This window comes from Camellia sinensis, chromosome 6 (genome assembly GCF_055761805.1).
Source record: "Camellia sinensis isolate YWXY chromosome 6, ASM5576180v1, whole genome shotgun sequence".
In the NCBI taxonomy this organism is placed as follows: Eukaryota; Viridiplantae; Streptophyta; class Magnoliopsida; order Ericales; family Theaceae; genus Camellia; species Camellia sinensis.
This window is the reverse complement of record NC_138966.1, coordinates 189,298,402-189,318,673: the sequence shown is the minus strand read 5'-3', so window position 1 is coordinate 189,318,673 and position 20,272 is coordinate 189,298,402. Positions and strand designations below refer to the sequence as shown.

The 20,272-nt window shown below is 37.6% G+C and overlaps 1 protein-coding gene across 1 annotated transcript; it reads right to left on the bottom strand.

The window, feature by feature from the left end:
• Positions 1-11,164: 11,164 nt before the first annotated feature.
• On the bottom strand, positions 11,165-14,508 carry LOC114262630 (endo-1,3;1,4-beta-D-glucanase). The gene is made up of 7 exons (XM_028203002.2): positions 14,225-14,508; positions 13,380-13,401; positions 12,686-12,812; positions 12,194-12,284; positions 11,973-12,062; positions 11,801-11,901; positions 11,165-11,523 (listed from the first exon to the last, which is right to left on the bottom strand). Exons 1-7 carry the CDS (start codon positions 14,370-14,372, stop codon positions 11,383-11,385), a joined length of 720 nt encoding a protein of 239 aa, XP_028058803.1. The 5' UTR covers positions 14,373-14,508; the 3' UTR covers positions 11,165-11,382.
• Between the last annotated feature and the right edge of the window lie 5,764 nt (positions 14,509-20,272).

The window sequence follows — 20,272 nt, the reverse complement described above, 5'->3', positions numbered from 1 at the left end:
TTCCATGGCCGATGGATGCATTCACAGCCGGTGATCACAGGCCACTGCCGGTGGGCATTCTACTCAGCCGGTGGTGTCTCCTAATGTCCAGGGAAGCAATCCTGAGACTTTGGCAGTCTTCAGAGGAGCATAGCATGGAAAACAGAGGCAACCTATGCATGGCGGTGCACTTCCGAGCAAGACCCGAGCACGTATTGCATTGAGCTCTCTTCCCGAGGCAATTTATCTGTTTTCCCTAGATTAGTTAATTTGTTAATTAATTAGGCGATTTGTAATATTTAATTAGCTTGTAGGTTAATTATCTGTAATATTTATTCGGTCCCTCCGAGCGAGGGCTAATTTGTAATAAGTGTGGGTGCGTGTGTGCATGTCTTCCAACCTCCACTTCTTTCTCCCTTTTACTTACCCGCTTTGATGGTTAGTATTAGGACACGTTTAATTTAGCATACCTTATGCAATGCATGCGTGCATTCATACATTTGTCTTGCATGCACCGGGCTCGGCGCATCATTCTAACTGCATTTGTACTTCAATTCCAAGTTGAATACGTGTTAGTTGTATCATCATCATATGCCATCTTAGAATAGCCGAGCCTGTCTAGATTGCATCTTTGCATGTGTTGCACTAGCCATTTTTAACATGAACTAGGATCATGCATGTGATTACTAACTAGTTTTTTTTTTTGGCACGGAGTACGATGTAAGTATTTATGCTTTAGCATCCTTGCATGCGTGTGAGTGTTGCCATGATAGCATGATTACCATGAGGCTAGCTGCTTATGTGATATAACTGCTTGAATGCCTGTGGGTGGAGGTTGAATTACCTAAATTAGAATAATGCATTAAAACTATGAGTTTTAAGCCCACTAGATAGTGGCAAAATCATCTTTTCTAAAGCCCACTTGAGAGTGGCAAAACTTGCATTTTAAGCCTACTTGCGAGTAGTAAACCATTTTCAAAACAAACATGCAATGTTTTGTTCCAATTAAGGCGACTTGGTCTATACTTGTTTGCTGTGCGCATAACATAGTAATTCTAGGCTAATAATTGGAATAAGAACACATAAAGTTTTCAAAAATGGATATCACGGTTAGTAGAGGCCGATCTTCGGATCGGGCGAGAAGGGGTGCTCATAGCTGACCTTCCCCGATCGTACCCAAGCTCCCGAGCCGAGACAACTCCGGTGATGACGAACATGTGGCCTTCGGCACCGAGTCAGGGTTTCCTAAATTCCCCCATAAAAAATATTTAGGTAGCGACTCTGTATCTGGCAAAGCAGTCCATGTTTGGCACTTCTTTTTCTAAAAATCTGTTTTCTCAAAACGATTTGCCGGATTTGGACTCTTTGGTTCAAGATTAAGAACCGTGACACGAATCGAGTCTGAACTGTAGTAGCGAGGCCCACGGGCGCGTCTACACTTACCTATTTAATTCAAACTAAACAGCTTTTGTATCTGTTCGAACAGGTACTGCACCTATTGAGTTCAAAATGAAAAGCCACAAATTCATCTATAAATAAGACAAGTCCCTCACTTGGTTTCTTACTCCAATTTTCGTTCTTCTTTGCTGCATTTAATTTCTGCATTCTGGTGCATTAAATTTCTGTGAGAAAGAGTGTAAACACTTAGTGTGTTCGTTGTGCAAACAATTTGTAGTGCGGCTGTGACAACCCTCACCACTGATTAGTGCTAATCTATGATTAAGCGTGTTAACTGACTGATTGACTGAAATTCTGAAATGATTGATTTAGTGTATTAGTTTAAATGCATTTCTATCTGTTGACCGTTAAATGATCTGTTCATGTTTTATGTTTTAAAGTGCAAATTGAAGGCCTTATCAACAGCTGAATCTGAAATTGATTAATGCTTTGTGTTAATTAGAATTAATGTGATTTTATGGTATATTTAATTAAAAATTGATTTGGTATAATTAAATTGGATTAAATAAGCTAAATTACAAAAGTTGGACTTATCTACAAGTTTGCCACTTAGTAGTTTGACTCTAGACCATCCCTTACTACTTCATTCATGTTTGTTATATCATCCATTCTATCTTTAGAGGCCAAACGAGAGAGAGAGAGAGAGAGAGACTTGGGAGAAAATTGAGTTCAACTAGAAAACCTTGCTTGAATTTAGAAGACTTGAAGGGTAGATTGCAAATTGAGCTTCCATTCTTGTAATTGAGGACCTAAGGTAGGAGAATCATCTTCTAGAACTTGAATTCTAGTTGTATCTTGCATGGTCCATGAGCCATTAGTGATTTAAGGCATGATTTAGCTTAATATGTTGAATTGAGTAGGAATTCATGCATGTATGTACATATTCTTGCATTTTGAAGTTGATTTTCATGAAATCTTGCATGCAAGTTTACATTCTTGTTCTAGTCCATGAGTTCATCATGGTTTTGAGTTTAATCTTGCTTTGGATCATGTTTTGAGGCATTAGAATTCACTAGAATTCATGCATGTCATATGTTCTTCATGTTCATGAAAACTTCTTTGAAATTGTGTTTAATTGAACTACCTTTGGGCTTTGATTTCTCAAATTGATCTTTGAAACATGTCATATTATGAGTTTACAAGTGTTTTCCAGAAAATTAGCCCACAAGGATCGAATTTGATGCTTTAAAGTTGAGTTTTGAGCTTGAGGTTCAAATCTGGAAATTCTAGATTTTGGACTCACGCTTGAGCGGGAAACTCCACGCTCGAGCGTACGACCTGAGTTCATGCAGTCCGCTCGATCGGGGAAAGTGACACTCGAGCGGGAAACGCGTGTATCCAGTACTTTGCATGTGTTTATAGTCCGCTCGAGCAGAGGAATACACGCTCGAGCGAGGACTTGTGTCTCACGCTCGAGCGGAGGTCGAGCGCCCATCGAGCGTGAATTTTGTACATCCAATACTTTTACAGTCCGCTCGAGCGGGGAATCCACGCTCGAGCGGAGCCCTTTTGTCTGCATGTCCTCTCGAGCGAGGAAACCCACGCTCGAACGGGACCCTGTTTCAGCAAAATTTTGAAAAGTGTTTTTAAATGCATCTTTGCATCCTCATTCCGTCCTAGGCATTCTTAAGCCTAGTTTAAGGCATTTTAATGAGAATATTGATGTAGAACCACACCGAGTCTAAGTAGGGACTAAGTCTTCGATTCCTAAGTATGTGACTTAGTGTGTGTTCATCCTGTAACTGTGTAAGGTTGGCATCCGAGGACGCGCACTAGCTTATCTGTAACCCAAAACTCTGTGAGTAACAATATTGTAAAGATATGTTCAATTGAGATTATTTTCTGAACAAATGGTTGTACTGCTTTATGAAATGACACTGTTTACTAAATGAATGTTTGTCCTATTTGTGAACTGTATTCGTGGCATCCATAGCAATTTACTGTTACTGAACTGTTACTGCTACTGTTGCAGAGATCTCTATCGATTCTCATGTTTGGAACCACTACTGTTTACTAATATGATGGCCATCATTGACTGCTTGGTCTGTTAAGACTTACTGTACTGTTTTGCTATTGGATGTACCACATATGACTATTATAGTTTCTGAATGACTATTATGACATGAAATATGAGCCACAAACTAAATGACTGATATATTGATAAATGACTGTTTTCAATAGTGAAAGGACATTTATTCTTAACCTCTTTACGCATATGTTATTCACTGGGCTTTAGCTCACTGTTTATATATATATATATATATGTAGGTGTCCAAGCACCGGATCGGAGCTAGGGGCGTGGGGTTTAAACTCTCTTTTTGTCAAGCCAACTAACGTGCCTCACTACGAGGTTCCAAGTGCTGCCAAGCTAAGGCTGCGTCGGGGTGTTTTAGATTCTCTTTTTTTTGTCTCTGTTTTGTATATACTACATAGACTATTACTGTACTGTTATGGTAGGGATTTAGTCCCTAACCTGAATACCTGTATATGATGTATGTATATACTATTATGGTTTGAATGTGTATATGTTTAAAAAGTCTTTTTGCATACAGGCTGTCACAGCTCATTGGACATCTTTTAATTACTGTTTTGGCTTCCGCCAGCCCCTATACTCTGTATTACTGTTTTACTGTCAAGCAGGCCTTCGGTAATCTCGAATTACTAGCCGGTTACGGTGCTAAACCCATAGGGGCGGGTTTGGGTCGTGACAGCTGCTATTGTTTGCTATTGATCATTTTATCCTGGGAGATAGACGTCTACATTCTAAAAGTACTGTGAAGATGACGAATCTGTCTTAAGGACACAGTGTTAAACACTGGACTCGATCAAAAAAATTTGTTCAAGAAATTAATTAAGTAAGTTGTTAATTTATTTTCTGATTTTTTTGTTTTTCCTGTTTCAGATTTTTCATTTTGTTTTTGTAACAAAATGAAAATCTTTTTTTATTTATTTATTATATTTTCTAATTTGATTTTTGTAATCAAACATTCTCCCTCATTTCCTTTAGTTCTTTTGTTTGTTGTTAAGTACACAAACTTAATTTATTTAGAATATAGTGAAAATTGTCCAACAGATATCAAATTAAGCTTTTTACTTTTATATTTGCAATCAAATCAAATTAGATGAAGAAATTAATGAATGGTTGAAGATATCGTATGGTGCTAGGTAATTTGGAAACTTAGTAAAAAGTCAATTTTTTGATTTTTTAATTTTTTTTGCATTAAAAAAAAATCACAAAACAAACAATTTTTTTAGCCAAAAAAATACCAAAAAACTAAAAAAAATCAAAAAAATTAATTTTTACCAATTTTTTAAAACACCACGTTGTCCTTTTGAAGGAATTAAGAATCCCTATTTTAAAAAGAAATTAAAAAATAAAGTTAAAGTTTACAGTTGAGCGTGTGATTCGCTATCACCATCAACCACCAAATTAAGCTTTTTACTTTTTAATTTGCAATCAAATCAAATTAGATGAAAAAATTAATGAATGATTGAAGATATCGTATGGTGCTGCTGGGTAATTTAGAAACTTGATAAAAAGTCAATTTTTTAATTTTTTAATTTTTTACATTAAAAAAGAATTCAACTTTTTTAACCAAAAAAATCACTAAAAAACTAATAAAATCAAAAAAAATAACTTTTTACCAATTTTTCAAAACACCACGTTGTCCTGTGAAGGAATTAAGAATCCCTATTTTAAAAAGAAATTAAAAAATAATGTTAAAGTTTACAGTTGAGCGTGTGATTCGCTATCACCATCAACCACCAAAACACGTCGGTTGTTCTCTTCCTTGAGAGTTTTTTTTGTAGGGTTTCACTTTCATCTTCTTCTTTGTACAAACCCCGCCAATATATTATATACACATACAGAGAGAGAGATAGTGAAATGGGTTCTCTGAAAAATGGAATCGAGAGAGTACAACTCGAAGACAAAGAAGAAGGAGAAGAAGAGGAACCCATATTAATGGAGAAATCGCAGGTGTTTTGTATGTTTCCAATTCGATACCCACAACTTTGGGAGATGTAAGGAGTTTCAAGCTAGTTTTTGGACCGATAATTTATATCTATGTCTATATCTATATATATACACAGACAAGCAATACACATATTTTGATATGTTAAGAGATAATAAATTGAGATGATTCAGTCATATATAATCGAAACAGATAAAAACAGTAGAAAAGAGATGCAAATAGAAGTGTCAGTGGAAATGACATACCTAAATTGACATGTTAATAGTAGATATTATTATATGTAGATCTTATAATAGTAGATAATATATGTAGATATTATAGTAGATAATATATGTAGATATTATATTTAATAGATTATATTAAATATAGATAGTTGTTGCATAGTTGTTGCTAGCCTAGCACAGAGATGCTTTCTTTTCCTTTTGCTATCTTTCGATGGCTTCATCATTTTGTCTTGTAAAACATCTCCTATATAATGGAGGTTCCATTTGGTTGCAATATATATCATAAAACACAGAGCTAATTTGCTCTCTCAATCTCTCTCAATTTCTTATATGGTATCAGAGCACAGGTTTTCTGCCTAGCCTCTTCTTCCAACATTTTTTTTTTTTCTGCAGATTGCATTTCATCTGTATCCCTTTTTCGTCCATCTCTGAAATACAGTTTTCACCACACCAGAGCCTTCGTCTCCTCCGGACGATTCCAACGCCACCAATTTCAGTCCAATCAGACGTTACACGCGCTCTCACGCGCCACTTCTGTGAACGGCGCGTCGCCTGACTCCGCCTTCTGCCTCACACGCGCTCTACGCGTCCTCCACACTGTCCTGTGCTAACGTGCACCGCGCACTATCTTGCTAACGTGCGCCGCGTGTTTCTGACGTCAGCACACGTCAGCCCTTCTGCTACCGTGCACTGCCTGGCCTGTTTTGCTAACGTACACCGCGCCCTTTCTTGCTAACGTGCGCCGCGCCCTTTTGCCTCTTATTTTTGTGCCTCTGTGGTCATATTTTGGGTCGTTTCACTCCTTTTCCCACTAATTTCGGCCTTCTGAATTCACTGGTAACCTCGGTTTTTTCAGATTCTACCACCATTGTGCTATTTTTCCCTCATGGATCGCCCGGATTCCTCTAATCACCCTATTTCCGTTATTCTTGACGGGACTAATTATGTCCTTTGGGCACAAGCCATGTCTGGCTTCCTCAAAGGCAAGAAACTTTGGCGTATCATTACTGGGGATGTGTGCAAACCAGTCCCAGCAACCACGGAATCCGCTGCCACGGACTCCGCTGCCAAATATATCGACCGACTAGAAGATTGGGATAGTAAAAACTATCAGATCATCACCTGGCTTCGCAATACTTCTATTACATCCATCAGCCTTCAGTTTGGTAGGTTCCAACTTGAGTCTGCTTCCTCTCCAGCCAAGGCCATCTGGGATTTTTTGCAAGAACGCTATCAGACTACTGGTCTTGCTCATCAATATCAGCTTCTGAGTCATCTTCACCGTATGCGCCAAGAAAACACTCAGACCATTAATGATTTCCTCTCCTAAATGTATTATGTTTGGGATCAACTCGCTCTTTCTGAGCCTCCATGGCCTCATACTGAGGATGCTGCCTTGTTTACTACCTACCGTGACCAACAGCGCTTGGTTCAGTTTCTCATGGCTCTCACTCCTCGTTTTGAGCCCGTCCGCGCATCTCTCCTACATCGCACTCCTTTACCCACTCTTGAGCACGCCGTTTCTGAACTCCTGTCCGAGGAAACCAGGTTTGGTACTCTCCATCCACACCTTGTGGACTCTGTTCTTGCTACTCCCCAGATTCGGAGTTCTCCTTCACCACAGCGGTCCACTACCTGCAACTATTGTCACAACCGCAATCTTCCATCGACTCATCTTCTGGTTCATTGTCCCGTTCGTCTTTGTCGATTTTGCAACAAGACTGGCCCCGGTCATCTCCAACAAGATTGCTTCCGCAATCCTACCCGTGCCTCTCGCCATGGTCCTTCCACCGGGAATCTTTCCCGCAGCAACTCTCACCGTTCTGGGACTCCATTTAAAAACATGTCTGCTCCACGCACTGCTGCTGCCGCCTCCGAAGATTCACCTTCTTCTGTCCCTGTAGATCCTTCCACTCCGGTCTTTTCTCATACCGATGTTGAAGCCATGTTTCAACATTTTTGGCAGCATTCCGGTACTCCTCCATCTACTGCTTTGTCTACCACCGCAGGTAACACTTCTTGGTACTTTGACTCCGCTTGTTGTAATCACATGACCTTTGATCCTACTATTTTTACTCCTCTCTCTTCGACTCCTCATGTTCCTTCTATCCATACTGCTGATGGGTCTCTCCTGTCTGTAAGTCATGTTGGGTCTGTTTCCACCTCTCACTTATCTTTATCCCATGTATATCTTATGCCTGCTCTCACTTTAAATCTTATCTCCATTAGTCAATTATGTGAGCATGGTCTAACTGTTACATTTTCCCATACTGGTTGTTTGGTGCAGGACCCTCGGACCAGGCAAACTCTTGGGATAGGCCGTAAGCAAGGACGTCTCTACGAACTTATCCATCTTCATGTTCCGGATTCCTCTCAAATTACTGCTCCTACCACTGCTACCACTGCTCCTCCTTTATCTCATTTTCAGCTTTGGCACTATCGTTTGGGCCATCTTTCTGTTGGTCGTTTGAAGTCTTTAATTTCTAGTGGTCATTTGGGTACTGTAAGTTCTGATGCTTTCAATTGTGTGTCCTGTCAACTTGCAAAATAACCTGCTTTGTTGTTTAATAAAAGTGATTCTGTTTCTCTTGCGCCTTTTGATCTCATTCATTCTGATATTTGGGGACCCTCTCCTACTCCTACTATGGGAGGCGCACGTTATTTTGTTGTTTTTATAGATGATTTTTCTCGTTTTACATGGTTGTTTCTTATGAAAAATCGCTCTGAACTCAAACAACTTTATTACAATTTTGCTGCAATGGTTAAAACCCAATTTTCTAAAACTATCAAGATTTTTCGCTCCGACAATGCCATGGAATATAAAGATTTTGACTTTCTTTCTTTCCTTAGGAGTCATGGTACTCAACCTCATCGTTCCTGTCCAGGTACGTCCCAACAAAATGGCCGTGCTGAACGAAAACATCGGCATCTACTTGACACTACTCGAGCCCTCCTTCTCTCTTCCTCTTGTCCAGAAAATTTTTGGGGTGAAGCTGCTCTCACTGCTGCTTACACTATCAATTGTATCCCTACACCAGTCCTTCATAATCACACTCCATATGAGCGTTTACATGGCACCCGTCCCCCTTACGACACCCTTAGGGTTTTTGGCTCTGCCTGTTTTGTTCTTCTCCAACCTCATGAACGTACCAAACTTGAACCTCGTTCTCGCCTTTGTTGCTTCTTGGGGTATGGTATTGAACATAAAGGGTATCGCTGTTGGGATCCTCTCTCCCAGCGTCTCCGTATCTCTCGTCATGTGGTCTTTTGGGAACACACAATGTTTTCCTCCCTCTCTCAATTCCGTTTATCCGTTCCCTCACCCTCTCTGTGTTTTACTAACCCTTCTGCAGATCTGTTTTCTGATGAGCTTCCTTCACTGCCCATGCCTGACTCTCTTGAGACTGCCTTGCCTACTGGTCTTTCTCAAGCACCTGCCAGCTCTGATGGTCCTGATCTTGCTCCCTCGGACTCCTCACCCCTGTTGAGTCTCTTCCTCTGGCTCCTCCTCCTCCTGCTCGACCACACCGGGTAATCCAACCTTCTACTCGTCTTCGTGACTTTATTGTTGGTTCTACTGCTTTTTCTACTTATGAACCCACCTCCTATCGGGAGGCTCGCTCTAATCCTCTTTAGCAGCAAGCTATGACTGATGAATTACAGGCTTTAGACAAAACTCACACTTGGGACATTGTTGATCTTCCTCCTGGCAAGACTGCCATTGGCTGTAAATGGGTATACAAAATCAAAACATGTTCTGATGGCTCTATTGAGCGCTATAAAGCTCGCCTTGTTGCTAAAGGCTTCAATCAAGAATATGGTATTGACTATGAGAAGACCTTTGCTCCTGTTGCTCGTCTCACCTCTGTTCGCAGCCTCATTGCAGTTGCTACTACCCGACACTGGGATCTTTATCAAATGGATGTGAAAAATGCCTTTCTTAATGGTGTTCTTCTTGAGGAGGTCTACATGCAACGTCCCCCTGGGTCTACTTATCCACCTCATAAAGTCTGCAAACTTCAACGTGCTTTATATGGTCTCAAACAAGCTCCCCGCGCTTGGTTTGCCAAGTTCAGCTCTACTATTCATGACTGTGGTTTCACCTCCAGCTCTTATGATACTGCACTGTTTATCCGCAAAACTGCTCAAGGGACCACCTTGCTTCTTCTTTATGTGGATGATATGATTATCACCGGTGATGATGTTAATGGTATTCTTCATCTTAAACAATTTCTTAGCCATCATTTCGAGATGAAAGACCTTGGTCCTCTCAGCTATTTCTTGGGTCTTGAAATCTTCCATGATTCCACGGGTTCTTTTCTCTCTCAGGCTAAGTACACATCTGATCTTCTCACCCGTGCTGGTCTTACCGATTGCAAGACTGCCTCAACTCCCCTGGAGCCTCAGAGTCGTCTTACCCCTCTTGATGGCACTCTTCTCTCTGATGCTACTCTATATCGTCAGCTGGTTGGCAGTCTTGTCTATCTCACTGTTACTCGTCCTGATATTGCCTATGCCGTCCATATTGTCAGCCAGTTTATGTCGGCTCCTCGTACCACACATTATGCTGCATTAATTCGTATCATTCGCTATCTCAAAGGCACCATGTTTCATGGTCTTCATTATTCCGCCCGCTCCTCTCTCCAGCTTCGTGCTTTCTCTGATGCTGATTGGGCTGGCGATCCTACTGACCGCCGCTCTACTACTGGGTTTTGCTTTTTTCTGGGTGATTCTCTTATTTCTTGGCGCAGTAAGAAACAATCTCTTACTGCTCGTTCTAGTACCGAAGCCGAATATCGTGCCCTTGCTGATACTACTCAGGAGCTTCTCTGGCTTCGTTGGCTTCTTGCTGACATGGGTGTTACTCCCTCTGGCGCTACTGCCCTCTTTTGTGACAATCACAGTGCTCTTCAAATTGCTCACAATGATGTTTTTCATGATCGCACCAAGCACATTGAGATTGACTGCCATTTTATTCGGCAGCACGTTACTCATGGTACTGTCCATCTCCATCCGATCTCTTCTGTTGATCAACCTGCTGATATCTTCACCAAAGCTCATTCTTCTGGCCGCTTCGTTGACCTTGTCTCCAAACTCAAGTTGGCTGATGTTTGTCCTCCTTGAGTTTGAGGGGGGATGTTAATAGTAGATATTATTATATGTAGATCTTATAATAGTAGATAATATATGTAAATATTATAGTAGATAATATATGTAGATATTATATTTAATAGATTATATTAAATATAGATAGTTGTTGCTAGCCTAGCACAGAGATGCTTTCTTTTCCTTTTGCTATCTTTCGGTGGCTTCATCATTTTGTCTTGTAAAACATCTCCTATATAATAGAGGTTCCATTTAGTTGCAATATATATCATAAAACACAGAGCTAATTTGCTCTCTCAATCTCTCTCAATTTCTTATAACATGGACTAATATAATAAATAAAAATATTCTTAATTTGACTAGTCCATTTGATGAGGTGGTTTAGTTTGGTTCATAGAAGTACACATGACAGTGTTGAATTCATTTTAGTGAAGTGTAAGTTCATTCAACATGAATACACAGAACAAGTTTTTTCTTTTTTCTTCCCCCACCCAATAGTCTTTGAAGATACAAGAATTTATTGTCTTATAAAATGCCTAACAAAAACCCTACAAGCACAGAATGCACCGATGTCTCACAAAAACCCAAGGCTTGTCCTTGGAACAGTGCAGTATCATTCTTCGAATTATATGGAACTATTTTCACTTGACGTACTTTTTAAACCAGCTCAACATGTCGCCATGGGACTCTTCAGCACTCTTGACGGCCGATTCATTACCAATATCATATCTTACCGACCATCCATGAGATACACCAGGGAATATTTTCACAAAGCTGTCAATCTGAAAATAAGGTAAAAAAGTAAACGAAGAAAGTCAAATGATTCCAGTTCTTTAAGCAAAGATAACAAAAGGTTATGTCAACAAGGTGTACTGAAATTTGAGTACATAATATCGAAGTTGCATAAGAATACCAAAATCAATTAGAGTAATAACATGATGAAAGGGCTTGAAGCCAAGACAAACTATCTTTCTGAACTTTCAAAGCTTTACAAGACAGCTTTAAAATTATTTTTATTTTTTTTTAAATCAGCTATGCAACATTTTGAGAATCTCTTACCCCGGGTTTTGCTGATAGAATCTCCCCAAACTGTTTCAGTTGTTCAGGTGGAGATACCTGGTCAATCTCGGCTCCCAATATTGAAATTGGGCACTTAACCTCTGTAAGAACAAGCTGTCAGTCACACTCACACACACATACAAGTTATGAGCTTGAGAAGTGTGAAATTTACCTTTGATTTCATCTTCTGTGATGCAACCGGGATGCAAAACCACTGCAGCCTGAATTTCATCGGTCCTTGCTAGTTTTACAACTACCACCCCTGAGTCAAATGCAAAAAATAACCCATAATCTTAGCAGCCGAGTCCATGACTTGTCGGTGAAGAGCAGCCCAGTTCAAATATGTCAAGTTTCACAGCTTATTTCATGTAAAAAGCAATAGAAATATCTTACCACCCCAGCAAAAACCTGCAGCCCCTATTGAAGTGACTCCTTTACTTCTTAAAGCAGAAATTACTGGCTTGGCATCTTCAAACCCTTTATCCTGGAATGCAGAAAGTTCACATTAACATAGCTAATTGAATTGTTGAAGAAAAAATTCTTTCTTTCCAAACCTCTTGTGTTTTAATAGGATTAATATGCTTTCTCATAACATTTTAGTGATGAATCTATCCGCCTAAAGTTGATCTTTATTGTTTTATTTTTTTTCTTTACTTAACTTTTTTTTTTAATTTTATTTTAATCATGTCAAAAATTTTAGTTTTTAGTCCTATCTCAACTGAACGACCTGGAAAATTTTAAAAATTAAACATGATGACAATTTGGAACCTTTTGACATTGAAATAGAGAAAAACTGTGTGCGCTGTCACTTCTTTAATCTTTGAAACTAGCATGTCAATTTTGATGACCGACTTTTAGATAAGGGTGGTGAAACCAGAAACTAACCACGCCATGAGCCTTTCTCCAAGATTCCCGGTCCATATTAGGGTTATTAAGATTGAAAGGTTCACCATAGAAGAAATCAGGAACCACTACTAGAAATCCCTCGGCTGCCACTTTGTTTGCAAGTTTCCTTTAAAATGATAAAATGCAAAATGTTACTTCAACTAAATTACAAGAGATGATGATGCAATTAGTGAAGCTCTCTGGAAATATATTTCTTTGTGTTGGTCAAAGTTAATGACACTAAAATAGGGCAGTTACAAGTTACAACAGAACAAAGCAGGCCAACCTTGTACAATTGCTGCACCTGGGTTATCAGCATTTCTTGAGTGACATTGTTTGGCATATGAATGAACAGTCTTAGCTGTGAGTAAATTATGAATTAGTAATATCAGTTATAGAGAGTAGGATTTTTGTTGTATTTGATCTTTTGGGGGCAAGGTTGAAACATGTTATTACTCTTCAATTTAATTAAAATTATTTCACACAAGATAACATACAAGATTGGAGTTTCCAGAGACCAAGGAAAAACAAATAACTGGGCAACCAATCTATGTTAGAACTCTGACAGATGCACTACTATCAATTGAAGATTGATCGTGGTCCCTCATTTCTAAAATTCAAATTTGTTTTTTCGGTTGAATGACAGAGAGAGAACACTCATTCAACAATAGATAATAGTAATAATTCAGCATACCTCAGATTTGGAGCTTCATACCCTGAAAAACATTTTAAGAAAGCAAAACAACTAAAGTTTAGTTTGTGAAAGAATATTGAGAACTCAAAACATATATCACAATGCAAACTTTTAAATTTTCACCCCCAAAAAAAAAAAAAAAGCATACACATTTTTTTCATACCTACTTCCCATCATTCTAAACCATCAAAAAGCTTTAAAAAAAATTAAAAAATAAAAATAAAAATAAAAAAAATTGAAGAGTAAGGAAATGAAAAATGGGAATTGGTGAGGGAAGAGGAAAGAAAATGTAAAGGAAAACTTTCATTCCCTACTTTAGTTTGACAAAAATTAGTTTATTTTCGTTTTATTACAAATTTTTAAAATTTGATCAAGATGTTTTTATTTTTAGGTCTTCTAGTCTTGAGGATCGAAATAAAAAAATTATAAAATTTGAAAAAAAAAAAAGAAAAAAAGGTTCAAATAAGATTTTTTTTTTTTTTAAAAAAAAGATAATTTTTGGGAATTATTGGTTGAGGAATTTGAAAAGAGAAAGTAAAAAGGTAAAATTATTTCACTTCCCTTTTCTCTTTTCCTTCCTAAATCCCCAACCAACCCCAACCAAACAGTGTAAAAGTTAGCTTCTTTTAATCTTATTTCAAATTTGATTGAATTCATTTTTCTTTTTCTTTTCTAGGCTCCCATGCTTCTTTTCTATTATACATAGTTTGACATAGCTATCAAGATGCACAATCAAATACCCAATTTAAAGAAACACTAAAAATTGAGCTTGAACAAACAACAAATTTGAGAAATTGAACACAAAATTAACAAAGATTGATGAAGAAATGGAGATGGGCAGTTACCAAAAACATCAGAAATGAGAAGGATTGCAAGCTTGGAGTCTTGGGGACCAGTGACATAGGTCTTAAGCCCTCCAATCTCTTGGAGATTCCCTGATCCACATGTTGAGCTCAGACTTTGTGGGTTCTCAAAGCACTGTGAGGTTGCCATTTCCAACTCTATACAACCCACAACAACACCACTTGTATACAATAGATATATATATATATATATACGTATATCTGCAGAAGATTTGAACAACGGGAAGAGAGCATTGGTGGAGAAAGACAGTGGAGGGGAGTGAAGATTTATAGAATTGGAATTTCTCGGTTGAGCTACGTCACTGCCTACGTCAGGGAGTCTATTTTTAGAAAAAAAATTTTTAGATAGTTCTGGGAAGTGGGAAGAAGTTATTTTAATAAATTTTTAATTTTTTATAAAATAATATATATATAAAAATAATAATTTAATAATTTATAGTATTTTTTTAATTAAAATAGTTACTTTTCAAATGAGTCTTTGTTTTTTTAAAATGACTACTTGTCTTATTATCAAAATTACCAACCAAAAAAAAAAAAAATAAGGATTCATCCTTAGAGCATCTCTAACCCATACATCTCTATTTCTCTAATATAGAGGAACAAAAAAATATTTTTTATTCAAAAAGTGAGTTTAGAAGATCTTATTATTTATGACAGCTCCAATCATACATCTCTATTTCTTCAAAAATTTGAACATTTTCTCACTTTTCTTTCAAATTTTACCCAGTTTTTCTCCAAAATTTAAATTATTTTATTTAATTTTTTGTTAAATATAATTAATATTGGTCTCATTTTAAAGGTATTGTTAATATCTTTTTAATGAAACTAATTTTATAAATATTGAATATACATATTAAGTTATAAAGACAAAATTAAAGATCAAAAAAGAGTGAATAGTGTTTTAGAGTGATCCTCCATTTTTTCATCCTCCCTCTATATTTGAAGGATCAATTCATCCTCCTCCATTTGAGAGAAAGATATAGAGGATGGGTTGAAGTTGTTTTTGGGAGAGGCTCCTCCATATTTGAAGATATGGAGCATGCATTGGAGATGCTCTTACAATAAAGTAAATTCTAAATTTTAAAATTTATCAATTTAAATTACAAATTTTGATTTATTTTTAATTTATTTCATTAGTCTATTTTTATTGAATAAAACTAACGAAAAGAGATATTTTAATTATAAATTCATGAAAAGATGTATTTTAAATATTTTATATATACGTATGTATTTTTTTTCACCGATTTACTTAATGAAAATAAACTTATGATTTAGATTGAAAATAAATCAAACATTTAAAATTTAAATTGATAAAATTAAAAATTTAATATTTATTTTGTTATAAGAGCCAAACTCAGTAGTTTTTTTGTATCTTATTTTCTGAAAAATTATTTTTCAATTTGCCCCTTTTAAAATGTGAGAGAATTACATACATAAATGGGAAGTTCAAAAATAATTATTGAAAAAATAATAATAACAGTGTACATGGAAGATTGAAAATAATTAATTACCAAAACATACAATATATATATATATATATATATATACCGGTAAAGTATGCTGGTGCAAGACACGGGCTATTTACACATAATATTTGACTTTTAAATAAATTAAAAATATATTTCTTGAGTTTTTTTTAAATTATATATTGTCCTATGTAATTGTAGAAATTATATTTCGGCTTTTTAAGTTTTTAATTGTATAATAAATGATCCATTTTTTTAAATCATTAAGTTAATTAGTAATTTTTAATAATATTATAAATATATTTCAATTAACAAATTGAGTAATTGTATTGTTGTATAAAAAAGTTTTAGGATTTTTTTTGTTAATTATATTAAATAAAAAATTATAATAATAAAATATTTATAATTTTCCAAATCATAGGGATTTATTACACTCATACATAACAAAGAAATTTGACACAAATTTTGACTTTAACAAATTTTAGTTTGAAAATTTGACAAATAATTAGTATGTGTTTGGTAACGTTTACGTTTTCAGTTTATATTTACAAAAAATTTATAAACAGGTTTTTGTTTATTTTTTTGTGTTTATTTTTAGAAAAACATAAATTACAAACGCGTTGGTAATTGACAAAATATTTAAAAAAATTTAAAAATATAAAAAAGAGTGAGAAATGGCAAGTGACGGCAAGTGGCGGCAGAAGACAGTGGTGGAAAGTAGTGACGGCGGGTGGTGGATGGTGGTAGGTGGGTGGGTGGGTGACGGTGGCGGGTGGTAGCGAGTGAGTGGTTGTGGTGGTGGTAATGGGTGGTGGGTGGTGGTGGCAGGTAGGTGGCGGATAGCGGGTGGTGGTAGGTCGTGTCGGGTGCGTAGTGGTGGCGGGTGGTGGAGGTGGGTGGGTGACGGTGGCGGGTGGTGGGTGGTAGCGAGTGAGTGGTGGTGGTGGTGGTGGTAATGGCGGGTGGTGGGTGGTGGTGGCAGATGGGTGGCAGATGGCGATTAGTGGTGGGTGGTGGCGAGTAAGTGGTGGGTGGTAGGTGGCGGTTAGTGGTGGGTGGTGGCGAGTAAGTGGTGGGTGGTGGCGAGTAAGTGGTGGGTGGCGGTGGTGGTGGTGGTGGTGGTGGGTGGGTGGGTGATGGTAGGTGGTAGCGAGTGGGTGGTGGTGGTGGTAGTAAGTGGTAGGTAGTGATGGCAGGCGGGTGGCGGGTGGATGGTGGGTGATGGTGGTGGTGGTGGTGGTGGGTGGTAGGAAGTGGTGGTGGTGGCGGGTGGGTGGCTGGTGGCTGGTGGTGGTAGATGGTGGATAGTGGTAGTAGGTGGATGGTGAGTGGTGGTGGCAAGTAGGTGGCGGGTGGTGGTGACAGGCAGTAGATGGTAGTGGCGGGTGGTGGCGGCTGGCGGGTGGATGGTAGGAATGGCAACGGGGCGGGGCGGGGCCGGGGATCACACTCCCCGTCCCCGATCCCCGATGGTCGAATTTTCCCCGGCCCCGGCCCCGATCCCCGACGGGGATCCTATCACTGCCCCCACCCCCGCCCCCAACGGGGATCGGGTTTCCCCGACCCCGAGCATTCCCCGGCTAAAAAAAAAAAAAAAATTTCAGCTGCCTCACACACACAGATCTGAAACAAAAAATACTATGTTTTATCATCATCAACAACAAAAAATACAGATTTAAACTTTAAAAAAAAAAAAAATTGATCTAACACAGACACAGATCAGATCATCACTCGCACAGAAAAAAATTGATCTAAAAAAAAAAAATTTGATCTAAAAAAAAAATTTGATCGACGACAGATCTCACACACACACACAGACAGATCTCACACACACACACAGAGATAGATCTCACACACACAGATCTGAGCGACGCCGTCGGTGGGTTCGGTGGTGGTGACACAGATCGAGATCGAGAGTGGCTGGCGGTGGCTGTGGGTTCGGTGGTGGTGGCAGAGAGACAGACATTGTGCGGCGGTGGTGGTGATGTCGCCGTCGGTGAGAGAGAGGGGGAGTCGGGGCCAGCGGTGGTGCTGACGTCGCCGTCGGTGACCGCGAGAGAGAGAGTTGACAGCGAGATGAACGACAGAGTGGGAGAGAGTTGAGATGAGAGTGAGGGAGAGAGAGAGAGATGAACGAGAGAGACTCTCAGAGAGTTGAGTTGAGATGAGAGTGAGGGAGAGAGTTGGTTTATTATTATTATTATTATTATTATATATATATAAATATATAAATATAAGGGGTATAAAAGTAATTTCACTTCCGGGAAATTCGGGGATGGGGCTGGGGACGGGGCCGGGCCGGGCCGGGGATCAAACACTGATCACCGTCCCCGGCCCGTGACAGATCGGGGATTGATTTTCAAATACCGTCACCTCCCCGTCGGGGGTATTTTTCGGAGAAAAACCACTTAAATCGGGGTCGGGATCGGGGATCCCCGTGGGGCCGGTTTCAAATTGCCATCCCTAGTGGATGGCGGGTGGGTGGTGGTGATGGTGGTAGCGAGGGGTGGGTGGTGGCTGGTGGGTGGTGGTGGCGGGTGGTAGGTGATGAGTGGTAGTGGCAGGTAGGTGGCGAGTGGTGGTGGTGGGGGGTAGGTGGTGGTAGCGGACACGGTGGTGGAAAATGGTGGCGGGTGGTGGCTAGTATTGGGTGGTAAAAAAAAAAAAACTCAAAACTGAAAACGGAAACACATTTTTTTTGTTTTCATTTTTTGGCCAAATTTATAAACTGAGACCACTGATTTATAAATCAAAAATTTTACCAAATAAGTTTTTATTTGAGTTTTTTAAATTTTTATAAATATAAACAGAAAATTGAAAACGTAAGTGTTACCAAACGGCACCTTAAAGTTTTTGTTTTTGTTTTATTTTATTTTACATTTTATGAGAGTATATATAATTAGTTGGGACTACCAATCAATCATATTAATTAAATTTTTTTACTTACAAGTCATGTCTGATAAATTTATCACTATAAATTTATTCATAAAACAATAAAGACTGATTAATTTAGACCATGTTTGACAACCTTCAGTTTTAGTGAAAAAGTCAAAAAATCAATATAAATTACTAAAATAGCATGTTCCCAAACGAGACCTAGTCTAAAAGCAAGACCTATTGGTAAATGAGGTTTTTAGCTATTATAACTGGTATCCACATATTTTAGTCACTCCAATGGACTAACTATCACAATAGTTATATCAATAAAAAAATTCAAAAGTCTTGAGAGACTTTTTAAACAGTTTGTTCATATAGATATGTAAAATAAAAAAGTAGCATTAAAGTAATAAATAAAAAATGAGTTAGGTAAAATAATAATAATAAAAAAAAATGCCTTTTTTATATATAAGTTAATAAAAAATAAAATAAAAGTATAGTTGGAATTGCTTTTAATTGCATATTGTATTTGCATTTAGCATTACGATGTGGTTCTTTAGACCATCTCTAACGGTGAATCAAACTTGGCATCAAATTCAAATTTTAGTGAAAAAAATGTTTTTTGGTGCTCCAACCGTTTCACCAAATTGATATCAAAATGAAAATTTAACAAAAAAATCATCAAGCTGAGAACAAGGTACTGATTTTACCAAATTACTGTTCCTGACAGTTGGAAGAGCTGAACCGGTCAACCAATCGGTTGCTTGGCCGGTTCCCAACTGGTCGACCACTAAAAGGTTCAAACAGTTCAAATGGGTTGGTTCAAACAATTCAAAAATATATATATTTTTTTTTTTTTGCCTTACCGATCGACTACTAAAAGGTTCAAACAGTTCAAATAGGTAGGTTCAAACAACTCAAAAATATATATATATATATATATATATTTTGCCTTATCGGTCGACCGGCCGGTCGACCAACTGGCTGTCCCTAGAGCAGATTTGATGAAAATCAACCATTGGAGCATTCTGTATCAGATTGAGAAAATGGTCATTTTTTTACTCAGATTTGGTGAAAATTTTGGTTCACCGTTGGAGATGCTCTTAGACATTATAATTTGTAACATTTTTTTAAGAACATCTTCAATTCTTCATCAAATTTAAATTTTATAAAATTTTTGATAAAAATAAAGTCCAATCCTTTCATCCAACTTGTGTCAAGTCAAGAGAGAAGCAAAATTTTTATTAAATCAAGGATAAACTAAATATTTCATCAAATTTTTAACAAGTCTTTTTACACTTAACTTTGATGAAATTGTTAAAAGATGAATGATTGAAATTATAAATTTTTTTCATCAAAATTAATAAAAAATGAAATTTGGGATGAGAATATAATTTTATAAAGGGAGATTTGGTGATAGACCCCTCACTTTCTAATTTATTTTTTAAAAAGACAAGAATTATATAGATCCTTTCAAAATCTCATAATATTTTAAAACTTGTTTATTTTACTATACTGCTCTCGAGTATATATGTATATATATATATATATATCAGCTCTCTTGTAAAGTCATCCTCACAGTGTATTTCATAATAAAATTTTATTTTGAATCCTAGTAAAATTTTACTCTGAATCAGAGTAAAATTTATTATGATTCAAAATAAAATTTTATATCGTTAAGCGCATA